At 43.0% G+C, this 24,395-nt stretch overlaps 1 protein-coding gene across 3 annotated transcripts; it reads left to right on the top strand.

Moving 5' to 3' along the window:
• Nucleotides 1–1,167: 1,167 nt before the first annotated feature.
• hccsb (holocytochrome c synthase b) lies at nucleotides 1,168–23,667 on the top strand. 3 transcript variants are annotated; one of them, XM_028568985.1, is made up of 9 exons: nucleotides 1,168–1,304; nucleotides 2,226–2,340; nucleotides 2,452–2,499; nucleotides 2,672–2,805; nucleotides 3,403–3,551; nucleotides 3,843–3,962; nucleotides 4,110–4,196; nucleotides 5,213–5,415; nucleotides 23,621–23,667. In XM_028568985.1, the coding sequence occupies exons 2-8, from the start codon at nucleotides 2,232–2,234 to the stop codon at nucleotides 5,409–5,411; spliced, it is 846 nt and encodes a 281-aa protein (XP_028424786.1). In that variant the 5' UTR covers nucleotides 1,168–1,304; nucleotides 2,226–2,231; the 3' UTR covers nucleotides 5,412–5,415; nucleotides 23,621–23,667. The 3 variants fall into 3 exon arrangements, with proteins under 3 accessions (XP_028424786.1, XP_028424787.1, XP_028424784.1); XM_028568986.1 differs by lacking the exon at nucleotides 23,621–23,667 and having other exon boundaries at nucleotides 2,231–2,340; nucleotides 5,213–5,443; XM_028568983.1 differs by lacking the exon at nucleotides 23,621–23,667 and having other exon boundaries at nucleotides 5,213–5,443.
• The last annotated feature ends 728 nt before the right edge of the window (nucleotides 23,668–24,395 follow it).

Below are 24,395 nucleotides of genomic sequence, written 5' to 3'. Positions count from 1 at the left end.
TACTTAATAAAAAAGTGTGAAATCACTGAAAACATGTCTTATATTTTAGATTATTCAAAGTAGCCACCCTTTGCTTTTTTTGATAACTCTGCAAACCCTTGGTGTTCTCTCAATGAGCTTCATGAGGTAGTCACCTGAAATGGTTTTCACTTCACAGGTGTGCTTTGTCAGGGTTAATTAGTGGAATTTTTTCCCTTATTAATAAAAAAGCAAAGGGTGGCTACTTTAAAGAATCTAAAATATAAGACATGTTTTCAGTTATTTCACACTTTTTTGTTAAGTACATAATTCCATATGTGTTCATTCATAGTTTTGATGCCTTCAGTGAGAATCTACAATGTAAATAGTCATGAAAATAAAAAGGAAACGCAATGAATGAGAAAGTGTGTCCAAACTTTTGGCCTGTACTGTATATTGTTGTCTCTATTGTACAGTATGTGTCTATATTACTATTTGTCTACTGAATGTTGCTCGGGAAAGGGAAGTTTGGGGTCCCCTGCTGGAGCTGCTCCCCCCGCGACACGACACCGGATAAGCGGACGAAGATGGATGGATGGATGGATGGATGAATGTTTAATTCCTTGTGTATGTAAGTATACTTGGCCAATAAAACTGATTCTGATTCTAATTCTAATTGCACAGTCTATGGACAAGACGTGAAAGTGTGACGGGGCTTTGGCGCCCCCCAGCGGCCAGCTCCCGTCACTACAGGGTGACCTGCGTTGTGTAACTCTACTTGTGTTAAACATAGAAATACTAATTTCTATGGTGTTACGTATAACGTAGACATGAATTTGGTGTATATATATATATATATATATATATATATATATATATATATATATATATATATATTTTTTTATTTCGTTGTATATATATATATATATATATATATATATATACATATATATACAACGAAATAATAAAAAAATATAAAATAACACAGAAAAAGAGGTACATGTAAACATAAAATCACGTGTAGTCAGAGGTTTTAGGGGAAAAAGCTCTACAGTTTCTACAAGTTTAATAGTTTTGTTGTTGTTTAACAATCTAAAGTGACTTGATGGAGGTTTTAGTTCTATGAGAAAAGGTACAAAATTGGGAAGGACCATTGACATATATAAAAGGGAAGGACCGATAGCCAGTAAAAAACGTAAAAAATGACGTTATGTTGTCGATTTCAGCGTGATGACGTCTTTGGTTTGCGTACAGCCGGTGCGCAAGTCCTTCTGGGTAAACTGTTATGTGTGTCCTGCACGTTGACATTGTGCTAGTGAGCTGACAGAAGAACTTGTCACACACAGGTCAGTCCCTTCTTCTTTCTCCCCATCTCTGTGTGCTCGTTGCGACGAACCGAAAGGGACGGAGGCGTGCGGAACCTGCTGCTGTTAACGGCTGCTGTGTTTACAGGCGCTTACACACCGGGCGGGCTAACATAGCTGCTAACGTTCACCGGGAGGTTAACCAAGGATAACTTCTGGTAACGTTAACGTTAGGGTCGCATGTCGGCCGGTTAACTTCCATATGTTGTGTTTGTGAGCCATAGGAACTTAGTTCAAACATAATGTGTCCAGCATGCACTGTTGGAGATGTTGTCAGTGGTGTAGTCTAACGTATTGTAGTGGGTGTACTCTACTGTATATTGGGTTTATCCCGTTCTTTGCCCCCAACGGTGCCTTCCAGGCAGCGCTGCCTGGAAGGCACCGTTGGGAGGCACTGGTTAGGGTTAAGGTTAAGGTTAGGGTTAGGTTCCTTGAAGGCAGCGGTCGCAGCGCTGCCTGGAAGTAGCATTTGAGTCGGCCTTTGGGGGAGGGGGGGCGGGCATATCATAGTTGGGGGGGGGGTCTATGTGTCCTCGCCCCAAGTTTTAAGCATCAATGACTTTATTTCCTGTTTTAAGTGGGTATATGGAAATCCTGGAGCTGTCTTAGTACACCACTGGTTGTTGTGATGTAAGACAGTGCGGCTCCCAGAGAAAGATCATCACTATGACATGGCAGAGCATGAGAGCTAACTGCTGTCTGCCTCCATCCATGTGCTGACTGACTTGTTCACTGATGTTGCTACATATTAGTGTAACGTTAGTATAGTCACTGCAGTAACGTTACAAGGTTTTTCTAGTCTAAAAGCTGGACATTAACAGGCTGTCAGTCCTAGACAGTGTTAGATACTTAGTGCTGACATTCCATACTGTGTATTGACTGTGTGTTTTCGTCATGTGACAGTGCAGGATGGGAGCCTCTCTGTCCACACCTGCTGCTCCTTCAGTCAGGGCAGAGGCCATGATGGCCAGCCCCCCTCCGGGATGCCCCATGCACCAGGAAGCCCAGCCTGTCAAAGGTGATGCAGCGGGACGGATCAGGCTTTGAACTGCTCTTATGTCATGCCATGTTCTACCGTACTGACTGTGTTAACATGTTGTAATTTGTTGTCTGTGTCTTTCTTTCATAGTGTCTCCACCTCCAGAGTGCCCCATGCATCAAGCTCAGCCTGTGAAAGGTAGACACACAGCAAATACGCGGCTCCCTGCTGTAGCCTCTAAACGTTACACAAGTTTACGTTTCCTTTTCTCCTCTGCCCTTTCCCTTGTTTCACATCTTTCGAGTGTTTGAAGGCTTTAGGCCAGTGCTGTCCCCACTCTGCCTCAACGAGGTGCTCTCTTTTCCTGCAGCGTCTCCTCCGCCAGAGTGTCCGATGCACCGTGCAGAACCAGGTCCAGCTCACCAGGAACGGGCCTATGAGTTTGTGGAGTGTCCCATGAAGGTGGCAGAAGGCATGAAGAGTGACATCGACCCATCAAATATGGTACCTGCACAACTTTACTGTAGGAAAGAGGGATGGGGTGCTGGGTAGAGGGAGAAGGGGGAGAAGCCAAGCAGACATGAATACATGGGTGATCTTGAAAGTCGTGTCTTTTGCCGGAAGAGGATTGCAATTCACAAAACAAGGAGCTAACAAGATGGGAGGTTTCTTCCTTTTTGAAGAGAGACGTTTTGGATAACATCTGTAATGCTGTGAACAGATTTTTGTTGCAAGCTAACAGCTTTTAACATCTGCACCATCTGCTCTGCTCTTGAAATGCACAACAAGATCCCCGTTGTATTAAAAGAAATGATTTTTAGTTTTATTGATAATATGACAGTATCATTCTTGTTGGTGGTTTCTCCATTTGCAGCATTACATTGTCTTGCTGCTTAGTCTTCGAACTGCCAAGTCATCATCATTCGTTCCTTCTGCTACTGAATGGGTTCTCTCCTGGATGAAGTCCGTGTCCATTGAACTCTATTGTTCTACTGGGTTTTCATCAAGAGTGTTCATGTTGCCATAATGCCCCAAAAACACTCTCTATAGTCACATGTTTAAAGCTGTAGTGCGCATTGTCTTTGCTCCCTGTGTGTGCAGATGCCTCCCCCAAACCAGAAACCAGCTCCAGACCAGCCCTTTGAACTCCCCGTGGCCAGACAGGAGTCCTCTATTCCCCGCCACGACACAGACAAGAAGTGGGTGTACCCATCGGAGCAGATGTTCTGGAACGCCATGCTGCGGAAAGGGTCAGTCAGTACTCTGGCTTTCTTGTTCCAGTTCATGACCTGATGTGTGTGCAGACATGGAGCGCAGATAGGTCTGGTCTTCTAGCATGTAACATCCCATAATACTCTTTTTTTTTTTTCAATTCGGATCACTAACTATGACTCTAGCGTGGAAACAGGTAGTGTTAGCCTGCCAGCCGACATATCCAAATATCTGCAGTCGTACTCAGAGTTTCCGCTAAAAAAAAATTTTTGCGTGGCCGATGAGACAGCATTGGTTCTGCGGGAGTCTGAGTCCTGTTTGTGCTGCAGGTGGCGGTGGCGTGAAGATGACCTCGAAGCTCAAGATATGACCAACATCATTAAAATCCACAACCAGAACAACGAGCAGGCCTGGCAGGAGATCCTGAAATGGGAGGCCCTACATGCAGGGTGAGTGACGGACTGCGGCTTTCCATGCATCTGACACACACACACACACACACACACACACACACACACACACACACACACACACACACACACACACACACACACACTGTATGCACTGACAGTCATGTGACCTCGTGTTTCCTGCAGTGAGTGTCCATGTGGGCCTACCTTGAAGAGGTTTGGGGGAAAAGCCAAGGAGTTCTCGCCCAGGGCTCGTCTCCGCCACTGGATGGGGTGAGCTCCTTCACTGTGTCATATGTATGAGTCTTGGTTTCGTGCTGAGATCTGACTATATGTTATCAGCTAGCAGTTTCATTATTATGTGGCAAGAATGAAGGAAAAAAGAGCTCAACCGCTCCGGTGATGATCTCAAATACTGCAGCTGATGGCGTTTTGTAAGTAGTGGTGCATCATCCAGCTTAGTTATTTTACCTTCCATTTCAGAATCGGCATATGAGACCAAGGCCCTGTCCCCACACGAACACGGGGATTTTCAAAACCGCATCTTTTTCTATACGGTTAGGCGGTTCGTCCACACGCAAACGCAGTGTCAGGTCCCTGAAACCGAACCGTTTTGAGATCTCCTGCCAGGGTGGAGATTCTTAGAAACTCCGGTTGCATTGGTGTCGTGTAGCCAGTGAAACCGGAGATTTTGGCTTGTAACGTTGGCGCCCCGTTGTCTCCTTTGTTTGACATTGGATTGTGCGTTGCCGTCACCTTTTTGTTTACATGAGCCGACGCTCTGCAGTGGCGGACGTAGCAAAGATATTGCTGCTAATAACTGTGCTAACAGGGCTGGTTACAGACATACAGATACATGCACACAGTTCTCCCGTTATATTGCGGAACAGAATGCAATACTCCGCAAGTCACTGCTTATGACTACACTCCCACGACACAGAACTCGCCGCCATCGTCGCCGGTTTGAGACGAGATGGACCTGGTCAGACCTCTTTGGGAACTTCAGGCTTCTGATTGGCCAACATGGCTAAACGGTTAGTTATATTGCCACCTGTTGGTTTGGCGTGCTCTTGACGGCACTTGATAGTGTTTTTTTATGTTTTCATGTGGACGGAGTTTTTTTTTTTTTTTTTTTTTTTAAACCTTGCTTGTGTGGATGAGATTGATGAGAGCGTTTATCACAATTATTTCTGGGATGATATATGGTTTTTAGCTGGTAGAAAGCATCAGTGGTGGCCGCCGGTATCCACTGCATTTCTCTGATGCTTTCTTCTTCTCCTCCTCATCAGCTACGAGCTGCCATTTGACCGCCACGACTGGATCATTGACCGCTGCGGGAGGGAGGTGCGCTACGTCATTGACTACTACGACGGCGAGATCAACAAGGAGAACTACCAGTTCTCCATCCTGGATGTACGCCCCGCCTACGACTCTTTAGGCGCCGTCTGGGACCGAATGAAGGTGGCCTGGTGGCGCTGGACCTCCTAACGGACTCACACACACACACACACACAGAGAGAGATATATATATATATATATATATATATATATATATATATATATATATATATATATATATATATATATATATATATATATATATATATATATATATATATATATATATATATATACACACACACACACACACACACACATGGAGCTGGCTGTGTACCAGAGGTGTGGTGCTGGGAGAAGAAGACGACTAAAGAAAGTGACTCAGTTAGTTAGTTCATGCTGTATAAAGCTGAATCTGCTAATCATATTGACTTCAGTGGAACTTCTGGGTTTGCTTTGCAGTTCACAGCTTCCCTCTGCTCTCACTTTAGATGGAGCTATAGCAGCAGCAGCTCACCTTTATGCTGTTTTTTCTCGTACACACGTGCTTAGGGTTGGGTACCGAAACCCGGTTCCACTATGGAACCAGTTCCCTACACAACCGGTAGGAATTGGACTGGATTAGAACGCAAATTTGGGTTCCTCATTTTGGTTCCACTTAATGTGTCGACTGAAATATTTTCCCTCTGTCGCTCCGAAACGGATGTAAAAATATCAGACTTTCTCTGTAGTCTACCGTTAGCTAGCTACCGTAAATGTAGGCTACTTTTAAAATGCCATATTTCCCTCTGGCTCACCAAAATGGACGTAAAAGCCTTTCTTAGATGTCAGTTTTTCAAGAATCGGTTTAGGAATCGGAATCGTTTTTTTAAAAGTACCGGTTCGGAATCGTAAAAATCCTAACTATACCCAACCCTACATGCGCTGGCTCGGCACAGCAGGGGTTAGCTTCTCCATTCCGACAGGGCTTCAAGCTGTGTCTTTAACTGTCCTCTCTTGAGTCGATGACGTCTAAAAGCAGCAGGCTGATCCACGGCTGAGACTAGTGGTCAGACACATTTAATTTCCTCTAACTTCTTCACAATAAAAGTCCCCCACATGTTATTTTGTGATTTAATAGCTTTTATTATGAAGCAGCAAAATACGGAAATGTTGGGTCTTCATCAGCAGTAACTTAACACGACTCACCAAACCGTAAAATGAAGCAGATATCTGAGCGTAAGAGAATGCTGCTATGGTGCATTATGGGAAATGTAGGATCCAGTATTTTTTCCATCTGATGGGGACTAAAAGTGCTTCTGCTGCTTCCGTTTGGACCATTGCGCAGCTGTGAGAGCGCTGCTAGCTGTGGCTACATGTGTGTACACGTTAATGGCCCCCAGAGTGTCTGCTGTATTCTTATTGGTGAGCTGGCTTTGACAGGTTACCGTGACAAGAGCGTATTGGGTTATGGATGTTACTGTGGTTTGACCTACAGCATGTATGATATAAAGGAGCAGGACGGAGATGAGCCTCTCCCGTCTTACTGTGGTGAGTTTGCCATGACTGAATGCCAGCAGTTCATTTGACCATTTGCACACTTCGTCCTCATGCAGCATACTTCATATACTGTATTCATTTCCTACTTCATCATGGGTGTAAAAGACGATTTATCAGATGAACCTGCATTGTTTAAGATATTGTAACCTTTAATCTGCAACTTCTTCAAACTAAGAATCCTTTTTGTTGCATTGATATTCCGATTTATTTATTGGTTGATGAATGAGTGCTAAAATGTGTTTTTTCTTCTTGTATGTAATAATCCTTTTACTAGCTCTGGTAATCCATCAATAAAGCTGGTCATGAACAACGCTTGCCTTTCTCATTCCATGTCCATGTGGACTACAGAGCTGGCTGCAGCTCCACGTGAGACACCGGAGCATTAGTGAGCTCCAACTGTGCTCTGCCAGTGGTGTTGATGGGGTTGTCTAAATATAATAATAATAATTATGTTTTTTTTGATAGAGCACCTTTTACAAAGTCACAAAATGCTTTACATGATTAACATTGTTACAGTAAGACCCAAACAATAAATGTGCAAACAAAATCAGGAAAATTATGGTTTGTAGACTGCCATGGGCCACCTTGTCCATATAGTTAGCACTCTTTATATAGATAACTATATAACTACTGTATAAAGGGCGCTAGATATAGTGTTTATGCAGCATCATCTGCTGGACATACTGCATCATTACAGCTGTTTAGAATAACTATTTCAGTGCCCTGTCTTGGCTTATAGCTGCATAACGAAGGATTATCCGGTTTAATAAAGAAAACTCAGCAGAATAAACAAAGCCAGACATCAGGCACTGATCAACTCATTTCACATTAAAGAAAACTGACATGTTGTCCACAACCACAGAGCATTAAATATAATGCAGAAAGCTGCCATAAACAAAGTAAAAGCCAAGCGAATGCAACGTGTTAGACCAGTGGTTCCCAACCTTTTTTCCTTGGCGCCTCCCCTACTTATGTCTTAAGAAAAGCTGAAATATATAAGAAAATATATGAAAAATATATAGTTTTTATACCAACTTTTGTATACATTATATATTCTAGTGTATTATCATAATTTGTTTAACATGTGCAAATATATATTTATTTTCCCTTCAAACCAGATAAGGACTTGCGCACCCCCTATGATCTTTGCCGCCCCCCTGAGGGGTCCCCGGACCCCAGGTTGGGAACCACTGTGTTAGACCACTGATGACAACAGGACTTCCACCCAGCAGACTGTTTGTGTCCCGTGTGACAGCAAAAGTCAGCGTTGACTTATTTTACCTTCCTTTGGTTATGTAACAAACGTATAATATATTTGGAGCTAAACCAGGATCTTTTCCTGAACCTAACCGATTAGTTGTGTTACCAGAACAGGTTCTGCACGCACAACTGTCCATAACTTAAGATTTCATACGAATGGACTGGCGAGCTCTTCAGTGCTGAAATGTAACGTACATGTGCACGAGGCATCGTGACGTTAAGTATATTAAACTAAAATACTTAAATTCTTAAGTTACAAAAAGGGGAAATTCCCTATAAGGACTGGACTCTTCAGCCATGTGGATGCAGTTTGGAAGCTGAACACAAGAGGGAGGTGTTTCACTAGAGTGGGGCAGGTATGATTTGTAGTCTGTCATTGGGTTTGACGGCTCACGTCAGCGTGTGAGCACTCTCCATGCTCAGGAACCCTCGTCCACCGTCTCCTGTTTTTGTCTTTGTGGAGGTTCAGCTTCTACCATGGGACGCTTCACTGGGCCGACATGTTTTCAATCTGTCTTGTGCAACCCAGCAACATACCGCTTTCAATGTATCCGATGTGGTCATGGTTTTATTTATTGTCTCACCTGTGAGCTGCAGCATGTCTTCATGGTCAAAGTAACAGTGGAACCTATTTTGTCTCATGGAACAAAGTAACCGTTTACATATCAAAACCATATCCAATAATGCCTATTTGAACATTTGCTTCTGGTGTTCTCCGAGATGTGAGAATCTGATGGGGGGCCTTCCTCGATTCTCTGCTGGTTACCTGGCAACTGCTCATGGTCCTGCACACATGACCTCCTGTTCAACAGCAAGTCATTCTTATACACTCCGGTTGTGTTATTGAGCTCCAGAAGAGCTGCGGGCTGGACAGAGCCAGCTGTGTCCCCCCTGCTTCCAGCCTTTATGCTAAGCTAAGCGGATGCGAGATGTGACATGAGTGGTGAGACTAGATTTCCTAAAATGTTGAGGTTTTATGTGTTTGTGCATTTCATAATGCATATATTAATATTTTTTTTTAATACTATTTTCTCTTCAGGCAACCTGCAAAATATCCAACAAAGCGGATGCTCCTAGTCCAGAGTGCACATGGCTGCGTTGACCAGCCGCGGGCCATTGACGTAGGGGGGACGGAGCGAGGCCTGGAAGCACCGTGAGGGCGGAGGACACTACGTGTCTGCTGGCTGCTGACATTCTCGTCCACGTAGAAGACAGCAGGGTGTCTCAACACGGCGTCTCATTGGCTTTGATTGGCCGTCGCCCGTGGGAATAAGAACAAAATGGATGCGTTGTCCTTTTGGCTGGATGTCTCCTTTAAATCCTGGACTGTGTGGGTTGACCACAGAGCTGTGCGTACTATATGTTGCCTGTAATAATGTCTGCATGCTGATCTCCCGTGTGTCAGAGAGCTGCGCAGCAGACGTCCAAACAGCCCCTGGCGTTCTGTGTGAAAGTCCGATATTTGATCATATCTGCTCTCTGCTGTCCGTATTCCCACGGCAAAAAGGCCTTTCTCCCAGCTCTGTCCACACGTCTGCTCGGCCTCAGCACCTTGTTAGACACGTGTGCCGTTTTTTCATCGACAGGGCCTGTTTGTCTTCTAATCGGTGTGAACATGCCATCATTCAGATGTCTGTTAAAAGTGACTCTCTCGGCTCTGTATTGATTTGAAGTAGTACATCTGCGTTAATCTCAGTTATTATGGTTTGGACGTGCTGGTTTAAATGAAGACTAATTCTATTCTATTCTAAATCATGACGCTGGTCCAATCTGGAGGAGGGGAACCTGCTGCAGCGCTCAGCACAGCAGCCATCATAAATGCACCTTATACATGTAATCAATGATAATGTGGAATAGAATCAGTTCAGACGTATAACAAGCAGCCCTATGCCAACACAACGGGACCTAATCAATTCAATTCAATTCAATTGTATTTATAGTATCAAATCATAACATAGGTTATCTCGAGACACTTTACAGATAGAGTAGGTCTAGACCACACTCTATAATTTACAAAGCCCCAACAATTCCAGCAATTACAGTAATTCCCTCAAGAGCAAGCAGTGCGACAGTGGCGAGGAAAAACTCCCTCTTGGGAAGAAACCTCGGACAGACCCAGGCTCTTGGTAGGTGGTGTCTGACGGGCCGGTTGGGGATATGATGAACGGTGGTGATAATAGTCAAATTAATAATGGAACAGTGACTTCAAATGGTAGTCGTAGTAGTTCATGTCATATCAGGGCGTTACAGGATGTAGCTTCTGCTTCTAGCTTCTGGGGAGTAAACTCCCCAGAAGCTAGGATTAGTAACAAGCATTTCTGGGACGGGATGCACACAAATGGTAATAGAAAGGGAGAGGAGAGAGCAGCTCAGTGTGTCAAAGGAAGGAAGGAAGTCCCCCGGCAGTCTAAAACTATAACAGCGTAACTAAGAGAGACAGGTCATAAGGAGAGGTAGCCTGTTCGGGCTTTGAACTCTCCCCTGCCGGATCGGGCTTTAGTGGCCTGCCTCCCTAATCCTGTTCTTTATTGTTGACTTGATCATAGTAACTGTTTTATCTCAGCACGATATCAGAAGACATGTCATAGTCATGTACGCTAGTCCTCCAGGCTATTGTTAGCAGACATAGATAACAGTCAGTAAAGCTGCACGGAGTAATATTACTACTGTATATTAATGTACTGTATAAGAGAGGAGCTGGGGAACAGAGCAGAGCATTCAGCAGCTAAAGAGACAGAGATTTCCTCAGGAGCTGGTGGAGACCAAACACAGAGCTAGAAGAGAGAGAGAGAATACTGGACTGACATTCATCATCTGGACATCATCATCTGTCGCTCTGTAACTGCTGGATGCGGAGATAGGAAACAGTTTGCTGACGTGCTCACCGTAAATACATACGTGGATAATCTGCTGCTGCCTTCAGTAAAGGCTCGGCCCCTACCGATAGAGCCAGGCCTGCTGAATGGATCACTGCGGTGCATGCTGGGTAGATTCCTGTCCGACTTGATCCGTACCGCGTGACCAGCTGTGATTGATGACGTCAAGATGGCGGACGCAGACGTGCACGCATGTAGCTTGGCAGGTGCTGCGTGTTGTTTGTGCTGTTTGTTTAAACCATCAAAGACCAAACTTTCACTACATCACTGGATCATAGTTCTATATGTTGTTGTGCTGTTGCTGCTGTCTGTGCAACATCGCTTTAAAAAAGAAAACACCTGTGTTGGCAGCAGCCAACACCTGCTGTATTCCAAACTCAACAACAATGGATACGCAAAGGTGTCTTCTGCAGTGCGTGAAATGACATCTAACCCACGCCATGGGCTCGTTCAACTCACCATATTACTACTTCTTGCTGGTGATGTAGAACGCAATCCCGGACCATAACCAACAGTGAAAACACAACCCGGCGTCTTTCAAAACGCCTTGTTTGCAACTCTCCTCAACAACTTGCTCGTAACCAATGCTGGGCCCGGACTACCGCTGCCTTACACTCCCCTGGCGCTGCCAGGGCAGCCTCCGTTTGGTACTCGATCAATGGCCTATTTTCACTCACCCCCTGTGATGCCGTGGATGTCGGTCGCTCGGATGGGTGCCTTTGTTGGCGGTGGTTTAGCGGGGTTCGCTCAGGTGGCGCCGTTGGTGGCCATTGGCCCTGGGCTGCGGACTGTGGTGGAGTCTTCTGAGGTGGCGTTGACCGCTGGCTCGGAGCGTCTGCGGCAGAGGGCTGTGTCGAGCCCGACGGACTTCAGCGGTAGTGTTAAGCAGGTCATCTCATCACAAAAGCGGAATACTAACATCTCCAGTGGTGAGTCCCCAAACATACCGGGACCGTCATGATGTAGGCCTAACACTGACTATACCTTCAATCAGATCTAGGAATCCCGTGATGAAAAAACACCGCAGCGCAACGTTTTTCCAAACGCTGAATCAGGCTCGAATTGTGTGGGACCCTCGATGCAAAGCTAAAGGGTTGTTTGGTGGGCATCTAAATATTCGGAGCATGGCAAACAAACACGGACAACTGGAAAACTTGCTTGTAAATTCTAATATTGATTTTCTTGGACTGACAGAGACTTGGTTAACTCGTTCCTCCCCGGAGGCCCTTATTGTCATGCCAGGATATGATGTTTTTAGGAAAGACAGAGATCATGGGAGGGGAGGGGGAGTTTTATTATACATGAAAAGTACTATCAAATGTAAACAAATTGAATGGCATAGGGAATCTAATATTGAATGTGTTGGTGTTAATATTTCACTTTCAGCTGAAATGGCCTTTACTTTAATCTGTCTATATCGAAAACCCTCAGCAAAGCTTGACTTTTATGATCAGTTAAAAAATCTACTTCATAATTTGGATTTTAATAAAGAGGTCATATTGATGGGGAACTTTAATGTCAATTGGAGTGATAAGGCTGGAAGGAAAAAGCTTAAAAACATTACAGACTATTTTAATCTTACACAACTAATTGAACAACCCACAAGAATAACTAATCGGTCTGAAACTAAAATAGATTTATTATTCACAAATAAACCAGAAAGAATTACTAAGACCTTTAATCTAATGACAGGGCTGTCTGATCACAATATTATTCTCTGTGCCAGAAAGCTAAAAAAACATTGTTTTTCTTCCTCAGTCACACCCATATGTAAATTTGAATTGGTCCCAACTAGTCAACAGGAAAACCTTGGCGCAGCACTGAAAGAGATTGAATGGGACGGGGTCCTCTCTAAAGGAGACCTGGAGAGTGACTGTGACCAATTCACCTCAACAATTAAGAATGCTATGGGGCCCTACCTCAGAAAGCGGAGCCAAAAGAAAAGCAGGGATACATTGCCCTGGCTTAATGAAGAGTGTAGGAAACTTATGAAGGAAAGAGATCAATTACTGAAACAATCTTTAAAATCTGGTCTCACAACAGACCGACAAAAATTTACCTCATTAAGAAAAACAAAGTAATAAAAAGGCTGAGACAAGCTAAAGCCAAGTTTTTCATTGATACTATTAAAGAGGCAAGAGGAAATGGGAAGAAGTTATGGCAAACCATCAACAAGCTGATTGGCAGAAAACAAAATCATAACAATAAAGAACTAGAGTTGAAAATTAACACTAAACTAGTCACAGATTCAACTATCATATCTACAGAATTAAATAACTTCTTTTTAAACTCTGTTCATGAAATAACCCAACTTTTAAATTCACCTAGCAACTCTATTTGTACAGTTAATTGTTTGCAGCCAATTTTTCACCTGCAACAAATAACTGATACAGAAGTAGCAAATATCATCAGTGGCTTAAAAAATTCTAAGGCAATGGATATCTATGGCCTTGATACAAATTTTTTAAAAAGGCACAGAGATACCCTTATACAGCCTATTACATATTTGATTAATCAGTCTTTAATACAATCAATTGTGCCATCAGCATGGAAGTTGGCCGTGGTCACACCCATTTTTAAATTGGGTGAAAGATCAGATATGGCAAATTATCGGCCAATCAGTATTTTGCCTGTTGTCTCTAAAATAGTTGAAAAATGGGTGGGTAAATTACTTTTTCAACATCTCAATAAAAGCAGTAATTCACCCCACCCAATGCAATTTGGGTTCAGGGCCAATCACTCGACAGAAACAGCTAATTGTTTGTTTTTGGAAAAGGTTAAAGGATACTTGGATAAAAGTTCTTATGTTGGTGCTGTCTTCTTAGACCTAAAGCGATCTTTTGATACTGTTAATCACAAAGTTCTTTTATCTAAATTAACATATTTTAATTTTTCTGAGCAAGCTCTCAATTGGATAAAATCATATCTGTCCAGCAGAATGCAATGCGTTCGTATTAATGATTCAAAGTCCCACTGTGTGAATGTCCAGTAGGGGTCCCTCAAGGCTCCATGAGGCATGTAAAAATGTTGATGTCCAGATGTATGCAGATGATGCTGTAATTTTTACACATGCTAAAAACTATCAAGAGATATCATCCACACTTACATCTGCTATGATTCACATTGATGACTGGCTCACTAAGTCATGTCTCTACCTAAACACCAAAAAAACAGTTTGTATGGCGTTTACCAAACAAAAGATGAAGGTGTCACATTCCAATGTGTTCCTTAGAAGACAGGAGCTTGATATTGTTAATGAATTTAAGTATCTAGGAGTCATGTATGACTCCACCCTAACGTTCAAAAGTCATGTGAAAAAGGTGGTAAATAAAGTTAAATTTAACGGAATTTTAAACAAGTTAGGCCATTTCTTGATAACAATGCTGCCAAGTTGTTTCTTTATACTATGATCCTTTCACATATTGAGTATTGTTTTACTAACTGGTCACTAACTAGTATAACTACTCTTAAAAGCATTGAATCTCTATTTAAGAAAGCCATAAAAACTTTCGATAAAAAGGCAATGTCGTTTCACCATTGCAATATCTTACAGAGACATACATTTTTAAGTTTTGAAAATTTTAAACATTTTAGGTATGTTTGTTTGATATATAAAGTGTTATATGATCTTGCCCCCCCCTCCGCTGCGTGACTTCATTTGGAGACTTGAAAGCGGAGGAAGTACACAGGCCTCTGTAAAAGGGGACTGTGTGATACCATTTAGACGCACCACTTTTGGACAAAACGTATTGTCAATAATAGGAGGTAAACTCTGGAATAGTTTGCCCCTCATAATAAGAGAGTGTCCTACATTCAACACTTTTAAAACACATTTAAAACAGTGGCTTCTAGAAAACCAGAGATGCACGCATTTTTAACAGTCACACATTTCTTTATTCATATACTTTCACTGGTAAATCGAAGGCAGTATAGAGGTGGAAGAATAATATCTTGTCATGTATCGTGCATCATGCATTTCTGTTTTGTTTTGCTTATTTGTTTTGTTTATGTCACTACTATGTGTACCTTTTAATGTAATGTAGTGAATGAGCGCTGTATGACTGCTGGTTGTCTTTGTTAGTCTTATGTTACCTGCCTAGGGACTGCAGATGGAAAGTAGTTATTTTAACTAATTTTGGCATATTTACATGTGTTTTTATACAACTATGTTCATAAATATGCATGGTCCCTGTCAAATAAATCAATAAATAAATTAAAAAAAAAATAGAATTTGCACCACAGTAACTCACCGGCTCAGCACGCCACGGCTGCTCTCCACCAAATGCCTCGCTATGAATGTTTGATCCTGAACACTTATGTTTGAAGGAATAGAACGGATATATTGTTTCATCTTCCATAACACCTTGATCCTTTACGCGCCCAGTCCATACGTTGCGTTCACCAGCTCGCGGAGGACACGTACAAATATTATCAGAGGAAAAGGAGTAGCTGATGATTGTCTGGCACTTTGCTCATTAGCTGAAATAAAACCACTTATGGAGGGAAAACAGCGGCATGAGGCCCTGTGGGAGAACACAGTGACCTCAGTGCACGGCAGCTGAATGTGGAGGCTAATTGGCTCTCCACAAAGGAGAGAGCCTTGTCAGGTTCTTTTTAATTAGGGGGAGCAAAGTTAAGTTGGGGTGCATTTTCTCTAACAAACAAACAAGCATTTCTTTTCTTTTTAATCAATAATATATACTGGGATAACAATTACAAGGGTTCCTGTTAGTTGGGATGGCTGATGTTGTTCCTCCGAGCCCTGCATGGTGCCCTGCTGCACACCCCCTCCACCTGGCACCGCTGCGTGCCCCCGCGGCCATGCTTGCTATGAGGGTTGCTAAGACTTTTGTAGTAAAGCTCTGTTACAAATGACATGAGAATGTGTTGAATCTGTTTAATTGATGCTTCCTCCTTGACGTTCAGGCATCGTGTGTGTGGTTTTGTCTGGGATCATCAGCAGCCTTTCTGCTGAAGGTGGAGCAGCTAGCCTTCAGCACTTTCACTAACAAGATTAACAGTGATGTTCCTGCTCATCCAAACGTTTTTGTAGCTTGACAAAAAGGTCTACCCACAATGTATGTAAATACATTTACATAGATGCTGTTGAAAGCTCTGGAGAAAGCAAGTAAGTGGACCTTGAGTTGAGATTATTTTGTCAATCTGCTGTTTCCAAAATTAACTAACTGTTGTATGTAAAGGTGCCCTGCCACACGTATTTCACTACTTTGTGGTGATGTTTGAAGTTCTTCCATGGACTCTGTAATATTTTTTGTGGAAAAGGTGTCTTGGTTAACTTGTTTCAAGCCATTCTAGCGTGGTATACAAGGCCTACAGGAAGACTCGATTTCTGCCAGTTCTCATTTATATTCAACAAGCTACGTGTTTATATCTGATTGGCTAACAGCTAGCCGATGAGAGCCTGGCTGTCAGAATCCTTTACCCAGCCCAACTGGGCGAGCTAATGAATAGTAATGAGCTCGGGCAGTATGATGTCAGACTGACCAGCTTTTGTAATTGGCTTATTTCTTTTCAGTGGCTAGAGCTGACAGAGGAGGTAGCAGTTCATTTTCACATTCACCACATAACACACACACATATGGCCCTAACATATTTCAAAAAATTCAAGTAAAAACGGTTTTGTATGGCAGGGCACCTTTAATAGTTTTCTGCTCCAAAAGTCACAGTCAACATGCAGTCACGCAGACTTTAGACTTTATTGTTCTTTTATACAACACTGTACGTTACGGACAGCGCGCTCACAGAGAAACAGAAGTACAAACATAACATGTTGACATGCAGGAAAATAACACAGGCAGATAACTGGGTCTCTTGTTCGGGGCTGCTATGGCTGCAGGCACCAGGCTTTTCATAGCGATCTCTCTCCACCTCAGGGTCCTGTACCTGGGTCCAGAGGGCAGGATGGGGACATGACGGATGAGTGGGTGTGTGTTCTCCCGTGCTATTGTGGTTGCGATGCGTGTGATTGCTTTGAAATTGAGCTCTGTGAGTGTGGGTGTGGGGAGACCGATTAATAGAGCGGCCAATTATGCGTCACAGGTAATTAAGAGGAACAATAAATGTTTATGTGTGTGGTACAAATTATATATTTTGAATAGATCTGTAAAGATTAGTCACATAATCAACTGAGGGAAATTATTTGACTACAGTTTTGATAATCAGTTCATCTGTCAAGCCGTTAATCAGTGGAACTGCTAAAAACCTGACCTGGACCTGAGAGAGAGGACAGTGTCCGTGTCTGTCTCTCTAACACACACACACTCACTTTGTTTCCCCCGATTGTCTTCAACCCCATTTCCATTCTGCCATCTTAGCCTCCGCTGCCGTAGAATAGAAAGTTGCAAGTCTTCCTGCGAGTATATCTTTGCTTTACGTCCAGCGGGTGATTCACAAATTAAAAACCACAATAGATGATTAACACTGTTTATTTATGTTGTAAAAGGTCCTGGTGGCCTGATACAGGCAAACCATTCCTGGTTAAAGGGTGTGCTGTGCAGTTTTCTCAATTTCTTCGCTGTTTTCTCGCTTTTTGCTGGCAGGTTTCTCTATAGAGCTCCCCCTACAGCGTTGGAATAGATATCTTGCAACACTGTTGTAAAAACTCGTTGGCGACTCCCACCCCCCGCTCCCATCTCCCTCTGGTCATGTGCATTTGTTTTCATAGAAGCCGGCGAACGCACAGAGACCTTTACAGACAATAGCAAACATCCTGAGGTCACAATAACAAGAAATACAAAGATTAAGCTGAGTTTATCCCAAAGATACTTACAAGTGCAACAGAAAGAACGCCAGGTTAGCATCGGATTTGCAGGCTTCTGTTTGTCTTAGTTCTCGCCATTCTGAAAACGCAGCTCCGATGTTTAATCGTGTCTGACTCCTCGCTCGGTCAGCCTGCCGTGAAGCAATTCGTTACATGGCGAGACCTGATTTCACGCGATACCTCTGTGACGCTGTGGCTGTGTTTTTTTTCGCTCACAGGCGCTAGGGAGAAGCGAGACGGTCATCATTCAACCCGAAAAAAGTCACATAACCATTCCAAGGACTCCGAAGCTGTTCAGTTAAGGTAAATTACGCTAAAAAAAAACCTGCATAGTTCCCCTTTAAAAGCCAGGAGATGAATGAAGGAGCGAGCGATGACGGCAGAGTTAACAGAGCCGTGATAGAGGAAGCTAGAAGAGATGGATTTGCTGGATGAAAAATAAGTAGGCAGCTCGGACGGAGCCGGGAGCTTCATCACACACATCTCCCCAGGGACCCAATCAGTCCTCCTCCAATTTGGCGGTCGCTGCTTATCGCACTACCGGGAGCCATGACCCAACGACTTTTACGGTGTGGTCGACTGGCAAATGGAGAGATAGGCCCGTCTGTCTGCCAATGTCTTTTAATGAGCGCGCCGATAAACAGTGAGGAGGAGGACCGGAGCAGAGGCCCTTTATAATTACTTCTCCAATGATCACCCTATTTCACCGTGTATACCAGATCAATATTACAAGACACGGCCTTGATGAGTTACAAAGTCACTTAATCTCACTTGATACTGCCTTCACTGAGGGAGGATGGGAGGAATGGCTGAGACGGGGGAAGGAAAACTGTTCGTCAAGTGCAGGAAAAGAAGAACATACAGCAATACAGATAAGGAGCAGAGACGGAGGGAAAGATAACCCCAAAACAACAGGGAGCTAATGGAGGAGACATGCTAACTGAGTCAAGTCCAGACCAGAGCCCAGATGATAGCTGTTAGTGTTAGATCATTTAGAATCAGATACCTGTGTTTGTCATTTGTAGTGAACCAGAAGAGAGTGAGTGCAAAAACTAAAACTCTTTAATGACAAACTATCAAAAATGAAACCCAGAAAGCTACTGGCTTTCTCCCATCACCCACTACAACCCTACCTTTCAGTCAAATCCCCATGAAATAGATTCCGAGACAAAGACAAGTCCACATTAAAACATGCCTGAGTCCTTGACATGTTAGAGGTGTTGTGGAGACGGGGCCTCCTCCCCGTACAATCAACCATCTCTTCACGCCGAAGATTTTAGAAAACAGTGAAAAATCTGCCCACACCTCCAAACAAGTACAGCTCACCTCATGGGAGAGAAGCAGTGGTCCTAGGTACAGTAATTAGACAGCAATGCTCCAGTGAACAATACCAGCAGTCTTAGACAAGGCCTAACATACTGTATATACCAAACGCACACACACATTCCACTATTCAGCAATGTACAGTTTTTTTTTTTCATATTCCAATTTGTTGTCACTTTGACCCTAATTCTCTGTCTATGCATGAATGATGAGTGGTGCATTCACCCAGCGTCCATTCACATCACCGTTAGCCATTGTTTCTGTTCAAGCAGAAAGCGCTTGTCTGGAAGCACTAATTACATCCGTGATTAGGAGGAGAAGCAATGAAAGAAATAGAGCGCTCAGTGAGAGATAGGAGAGGTTACCCCAACCCCCTGCCTCTTTGTTCGGAGGGAGCAAGATGCTCACTGGTGACTAAGGTGTGTGTGTGTGTGTGTGTGTGTGTGTGTGTGTGTGTGTGTGTGTGTGTGTGTGTGTGTGTGTGTGTGTGTGTGTGTGTGTGTGTGTGTGTGTGTGTGTGTGTGTGTGTGTGTGTGTGTGTGTGGGTGGGTGGTCGGTTGTTTTTTTGTAGTTTGTTCTGCAAAGCCCAAATTTGCTGCTAAATGAGAGACAGCACGATACTTTATATTATACTGTGTATGATAAAGTCCCATATCGTAGGGTGCAATTGCGAATTCATTAATTTACGTCAATAACTAATTGTGGCAGGTTTCCACCCACTCATTTGAGAAAGAGCCGTGTGATTAAGTGATCTTATCCCATTTCGGTAGGCTGGCAGCAAGAAGTCATTCGGCTGGAGAAGGACTCCGGTGAGCATGCTCAGTGGGCCTAAAAAAACCACCGGAACTGGGGGAAACCTGTGAAGGCTTTTTCAGCATGCACTCAGTGAGCAACTTTCATAGAACAGGATGGGCGTGATCTTTGAACAGTTTTACTACAGGTAAGTGGGGACCGATGTTTTTTTATTTTGAGGTGAACTCCATCCATCCTCATCCACTTATCCGTAGTCGGGCTGCGGGGGCAGAGAGGTGAACTGTCCCTTCAAAAACCATCCAGAGACAGAGAGAGCTCGCAGTGGTCATCATTTATTCACAGAATCTGTTTCTATTGTTGGTTCCATTCCTTTACTCCAACTTTTCCCCTACCCCAAGTGTAAAAACTCTCCGATAATTCAAGGTTCTTTTGAATTCTTGGCGTTCCCACTCAGGTGGGTTGAAACCCACCTAGTTGATTATGAAGGATCCTCAGTATCTGCAGGTTCAGTCTTTAAATGCTAAGACATTTTTTTTTTAATGCCCTCTTTCTTATCTCCTAGCAAACACAGGAGCATCCTTTATGAAAGGAAGGGAGATGTCGCAATCCCCACAACTACTACTAACCATCACGTTAGACTTATTGTTATATAATGTTTTTACATTCTGCAGATCTGTAATGTTAACCAGCACATTTCTTTCTCATTAAACTCATAGTTGTCCAGGGAACATCTCACCCAAATACAAGAAGATCTGCACTCTCAGGGAGCAATGCGTTTGGAAAGGGTCTTTAAAAGGACGGGCAACAATAGCAGTTCACCTTTACACACCTCTTAACGTGAGACGTTCCCCACCCCGTCAGAGACAGATGGACTGCGTGTGTCCTCCAAACGGCTTCAAGAGAGGGAATGGCAAAGGCTCTTGAGCAGTATGATAATCAAATTCTGGCCATTTAGTATGCCCCGCTGCTGCTTGAGGGAGTTTTTCCTAGATTAAAAAAAAATAAAAATAAAACATGATTGTGCCCCCACACCTTATTTGCTGAAAACTCTAAACTAATCAAATTCTGCATCACCTGATGCAGCATCTCCACCATGCTCCAAGTATTAATTCCACTAATACAGAGGGATGGTGGAATATCATGGGAGGATATTGGAAAATAATTTCTTGCTTGGTTATTCATTGCAGAATTCATTAAAATCCAATTTTGTGAAATTGAAATAAAAACAGCCATTTGCCGTGATAGACTGGCATGCTACACCAGCAAATATGAGAATGTGGGGGGTGGGGGTGGGTGGGGGGATGTGTTGAGAAGATGGAGAAGGGAGGGGAGGAGAGAACAAAAGACAAGAAGACAAATATATTCCTCTTGTCTCTACCTCTTCCTGCTTTCTGTGCAATGCATCCTGGGATAGGACTCCTGAACATTTTTGTTAGACTCCATCCCTCCCACACCTGTTTCCATTAGGCCTTAAAGCTAGCCACCACTTCCCCACATTAACCGCTGTACACACTCCTAATTACAGTAACAGTGGGACTGCATTAGCTCATTAGCATGCTACAGCACGCGCTCAAGCAGACACAAACAACACTGCTGTGATTAAGCCAGCAAGGTTGTGACAGAAATGCACTGCATTAAATCAAAGAGGTTGGCTGTACTTGTCAGAAATTATGTTTCACTGATATGAGGTAGGAAACGCAGAAAGCAGCACCCGTATTTTTGAATATATGGTGTCCTATGCTAATGAAAATGCTAATGCCAGTGCTTTTTATCTATAACTGTGCCAATGTTCACACTTAAATAATGGAAATATTGAGTGTTTACTGAAAATTGTATACTTGACAATCAGAAATGTAATCTTCACAGCATCAATAATGAAAAGCATGGACATGCAGCAGAGCGTCCTCCACACTGGGACACACTAATGTTATGTTCATGTTTTATTGAAGAGTTCAATGAATTCCACGTCAGGTTTTCCAGATTGTTTATGTCACTGATGTCAGCATGAACTTCAATTACAGCATACATCAGTATGACAGGCCAACCTTTAATACCACATTCATGTATCCATCAGAAATAGGGTTTGAACACATCAATGAGCGGCAGATTACAGTCCTTGTTAGACTACACGCAAATTTAAATATTCAAGCCCTGGTGCCCCCTAGTGTTCTCTTTGACAAACAAAATACAGGTTGTAAAGGCAATGAACATACAGACAATTACAGCTAAGCTACAGCTAATTACAGGTGTGTGCACAATCACGGAAGGCTTGTATCATTTGGACGCACAGAGTTTTGTTGTCATCACTTAGAATTCCTCATGGGGGCAACAACTGTCCCAAATTTGCATTGCTGCTGATATGAATAGTTTTGATTTTCGTGTTGTTAATTCCTCACGCCCCCTGGTGTGTAACGGCCTTAAAGCTGACTATTTAAAATATAATGTGATCCAAAAACATGGATGTTCCCAGGTCATAATGAGAAACATGTCAACCGATGTGGCTACCAAAAAGACAACACATCAACTAACCAGCAAATCAGAATACTGCATGTCCGAGGCTGACTTGCAGTGTGTACATCTATGCACCATCTTCAGTCACACTAGCAGCTTAGCTGTAAGAATAGCTGTTGGTCACCCCACCACTTTGGTCCAGACTAAAATATCTCAACAATTATTGGATGAATCGCCATGGAATTTGTTACATTTAAGCTTCCCATCGGGATGAACTCTAATCACTTTGGTGATCCCTTTACCCACCATCAGCACTTTGGTTCATGAAGAAATACCTGCAGACCTAATTCCCATTACCCTCAGCTGCACTGTGTCTTTGGTTAAACATTATATCTGCTACACATCAACATGTTTGACATTGCGCTTGTGAGCATGTTAGCATGCTGATGTTAGCATTTAGCTTAAGGCACGGCTGTGCGAAGCTTGTGTTTTTAAAATATAAGAGCATCAGATGGATGATGCGAGTTCATGGCGTATCTGAAAACATTGTTGCGCTAAGATTTACCAGGCGATCACCATACAAGCCCTCAACATTGTTACCGTACTGTACGTGATTCGACCAGATTTTCTGTCAACTCAACCTGCACAGTCATACTTTGTTGCCACGTTCCGAGATCCCACTAATTACTGTGGTGGGTACAAAGTCATCATAGGCAATTACAGTAATGACCAAAGCTAGACATATAAGATCCCAGTGGTAATACATCCAAAGCAGATGTGCAAACCAGCCATTTGAAGAAGTGATGTGTGCACAGACATCAGCTCATCCTCAGTGCTGTGAGCTGATAGGACTGAAGCAAACTTCCAGTGGGGTTAATCAGAGTGGACTGACCCAGGGTCACCATCACGCTCGCACGCGCCTCTCTCAGGCCTTCATTAATGTTATTTTCCTGCTGAGCCATGTCGCTGACTTATTGGCCTCTTCCACCCTTCACATTTCAATGAGGACTACCTTATTGTATTTTGACGCGTATGTTTTTGAGATGGAATCATTCCTTTTTGATGACGAGCTTTGATATGCACATGAAAGCTTGGCTGGGAAATGAAGCTGGGCTCATGCAGAGCCATCACAAGCCTTGCATCGGGTCTGCATACCTGCAGGATGTGAAGCATGTGGTGCAGGAACACATAAAGAGACATCACCGTCGCCATAGTGTCCACATGAAAAATTTGCATTAAGTCTAGTTTCATTTTTACGTCACTGCCATTTGTCCAAAACACACAGTGTTGTATATGTGTTTACTTTCCAGACAACCTTCCACGGTTCCACCTTAAAATAAAGCCTTAATACAGGTCACAAGACACGCACACACACGCACACACACACACACACACACACACACACACACACACACACACACACACACACACACAGGACTGAATGACTTTTAACCATGGCCAGGTTCTTGTCTCCACCTTGCAGATGTGACAGTCACATTAAACTCCACACAGTAATAACCTCTCTTGAAATGGTCTGTGCTCCATGTCAACCTTTCTCTTAAAATAGAAAAGAGACATTCAAGGGTCAGGTGCATTGTGGTAAACCAGAGTGCTGTTGGTCAAGGTGTCCATCTGGAGGTATTTTCATTATTTGGTAATGCGGAGGAATAACAAAACGGAGGGAACAATTGATTTCTACCCTTGTCTCATGGAGCGGATCTGGGTCCTCTGGGCCCCTGGCTGGACCTCTAACATTTCAAAATAAAATATGTAACAAAATGTTGCACAATCTGTTTAAACTACCAGAAATTGTCACAAATGACAAGTCACAGTAACATATAACAATGTCTCCAAACATCAGAATCAGAATCAGAAAGGGTTTTTATTGCCAAGTACGTTTTTTAACACATACAAGGAATTTGTTTTGGTGTTGTGCACATCACACATTCTCTAAATGTAATAAACAATATAAGTATAGGTATAAACAATATAAGTATAAGTATATGTACACAGTATGTATTAAATTAAAAATAAAGATAGAAATAAAATAAAATAAATAAATAAAGAGCAAAGAGCATTACAGCAGAGAGAGAACAGTGGCATGAAGAGCCAGGTGGAGAGTCAGGGTGGTTTCTGGGCCTTGTTAATAAG

Source organism: Perca flavescens, chromosome 22 (assembly GCF_004354835.1).
Source record: "Perca flavescens isolate YP-PL-M2 chromosome 22, PFLA_1.0, whole genome shotgun sequence".
Classification (NCBI taxonomy): Eukaryota; Metazoa; Chordata; class Actinopteri; order Perciformes; family Percidae; genus Perca; species Perca flavescens.
This window is presented reverse-complemented; position numbering and strand designations above follow the sequence as displayed.

Bases quoted from the DNA above. Each gene is read 5' to 3' on its own strand.
- hccsb (XM_028568985.1), top strand. From the start codon at position 2,232: ATGGGAGCCTCTCTGTCCACACCTGCTGCTCCTTCAGTCAGGGCAGAG. The intron at 2,500-2,671 runs GTAGACACACAG...CTTTTCCTGCAG, and splicing joins TCAAGCTCAGCCTGTGAAAG to CGTCTCCTCCGCCAGAGTGT. The intron at 4,197-5,212 runs GTGAGCTCCTTC...CCTCCTCATCAG, and splicing joins CGTCTCCGCCACTGGATGGG to CTACGAGCTGCCATTTGACC.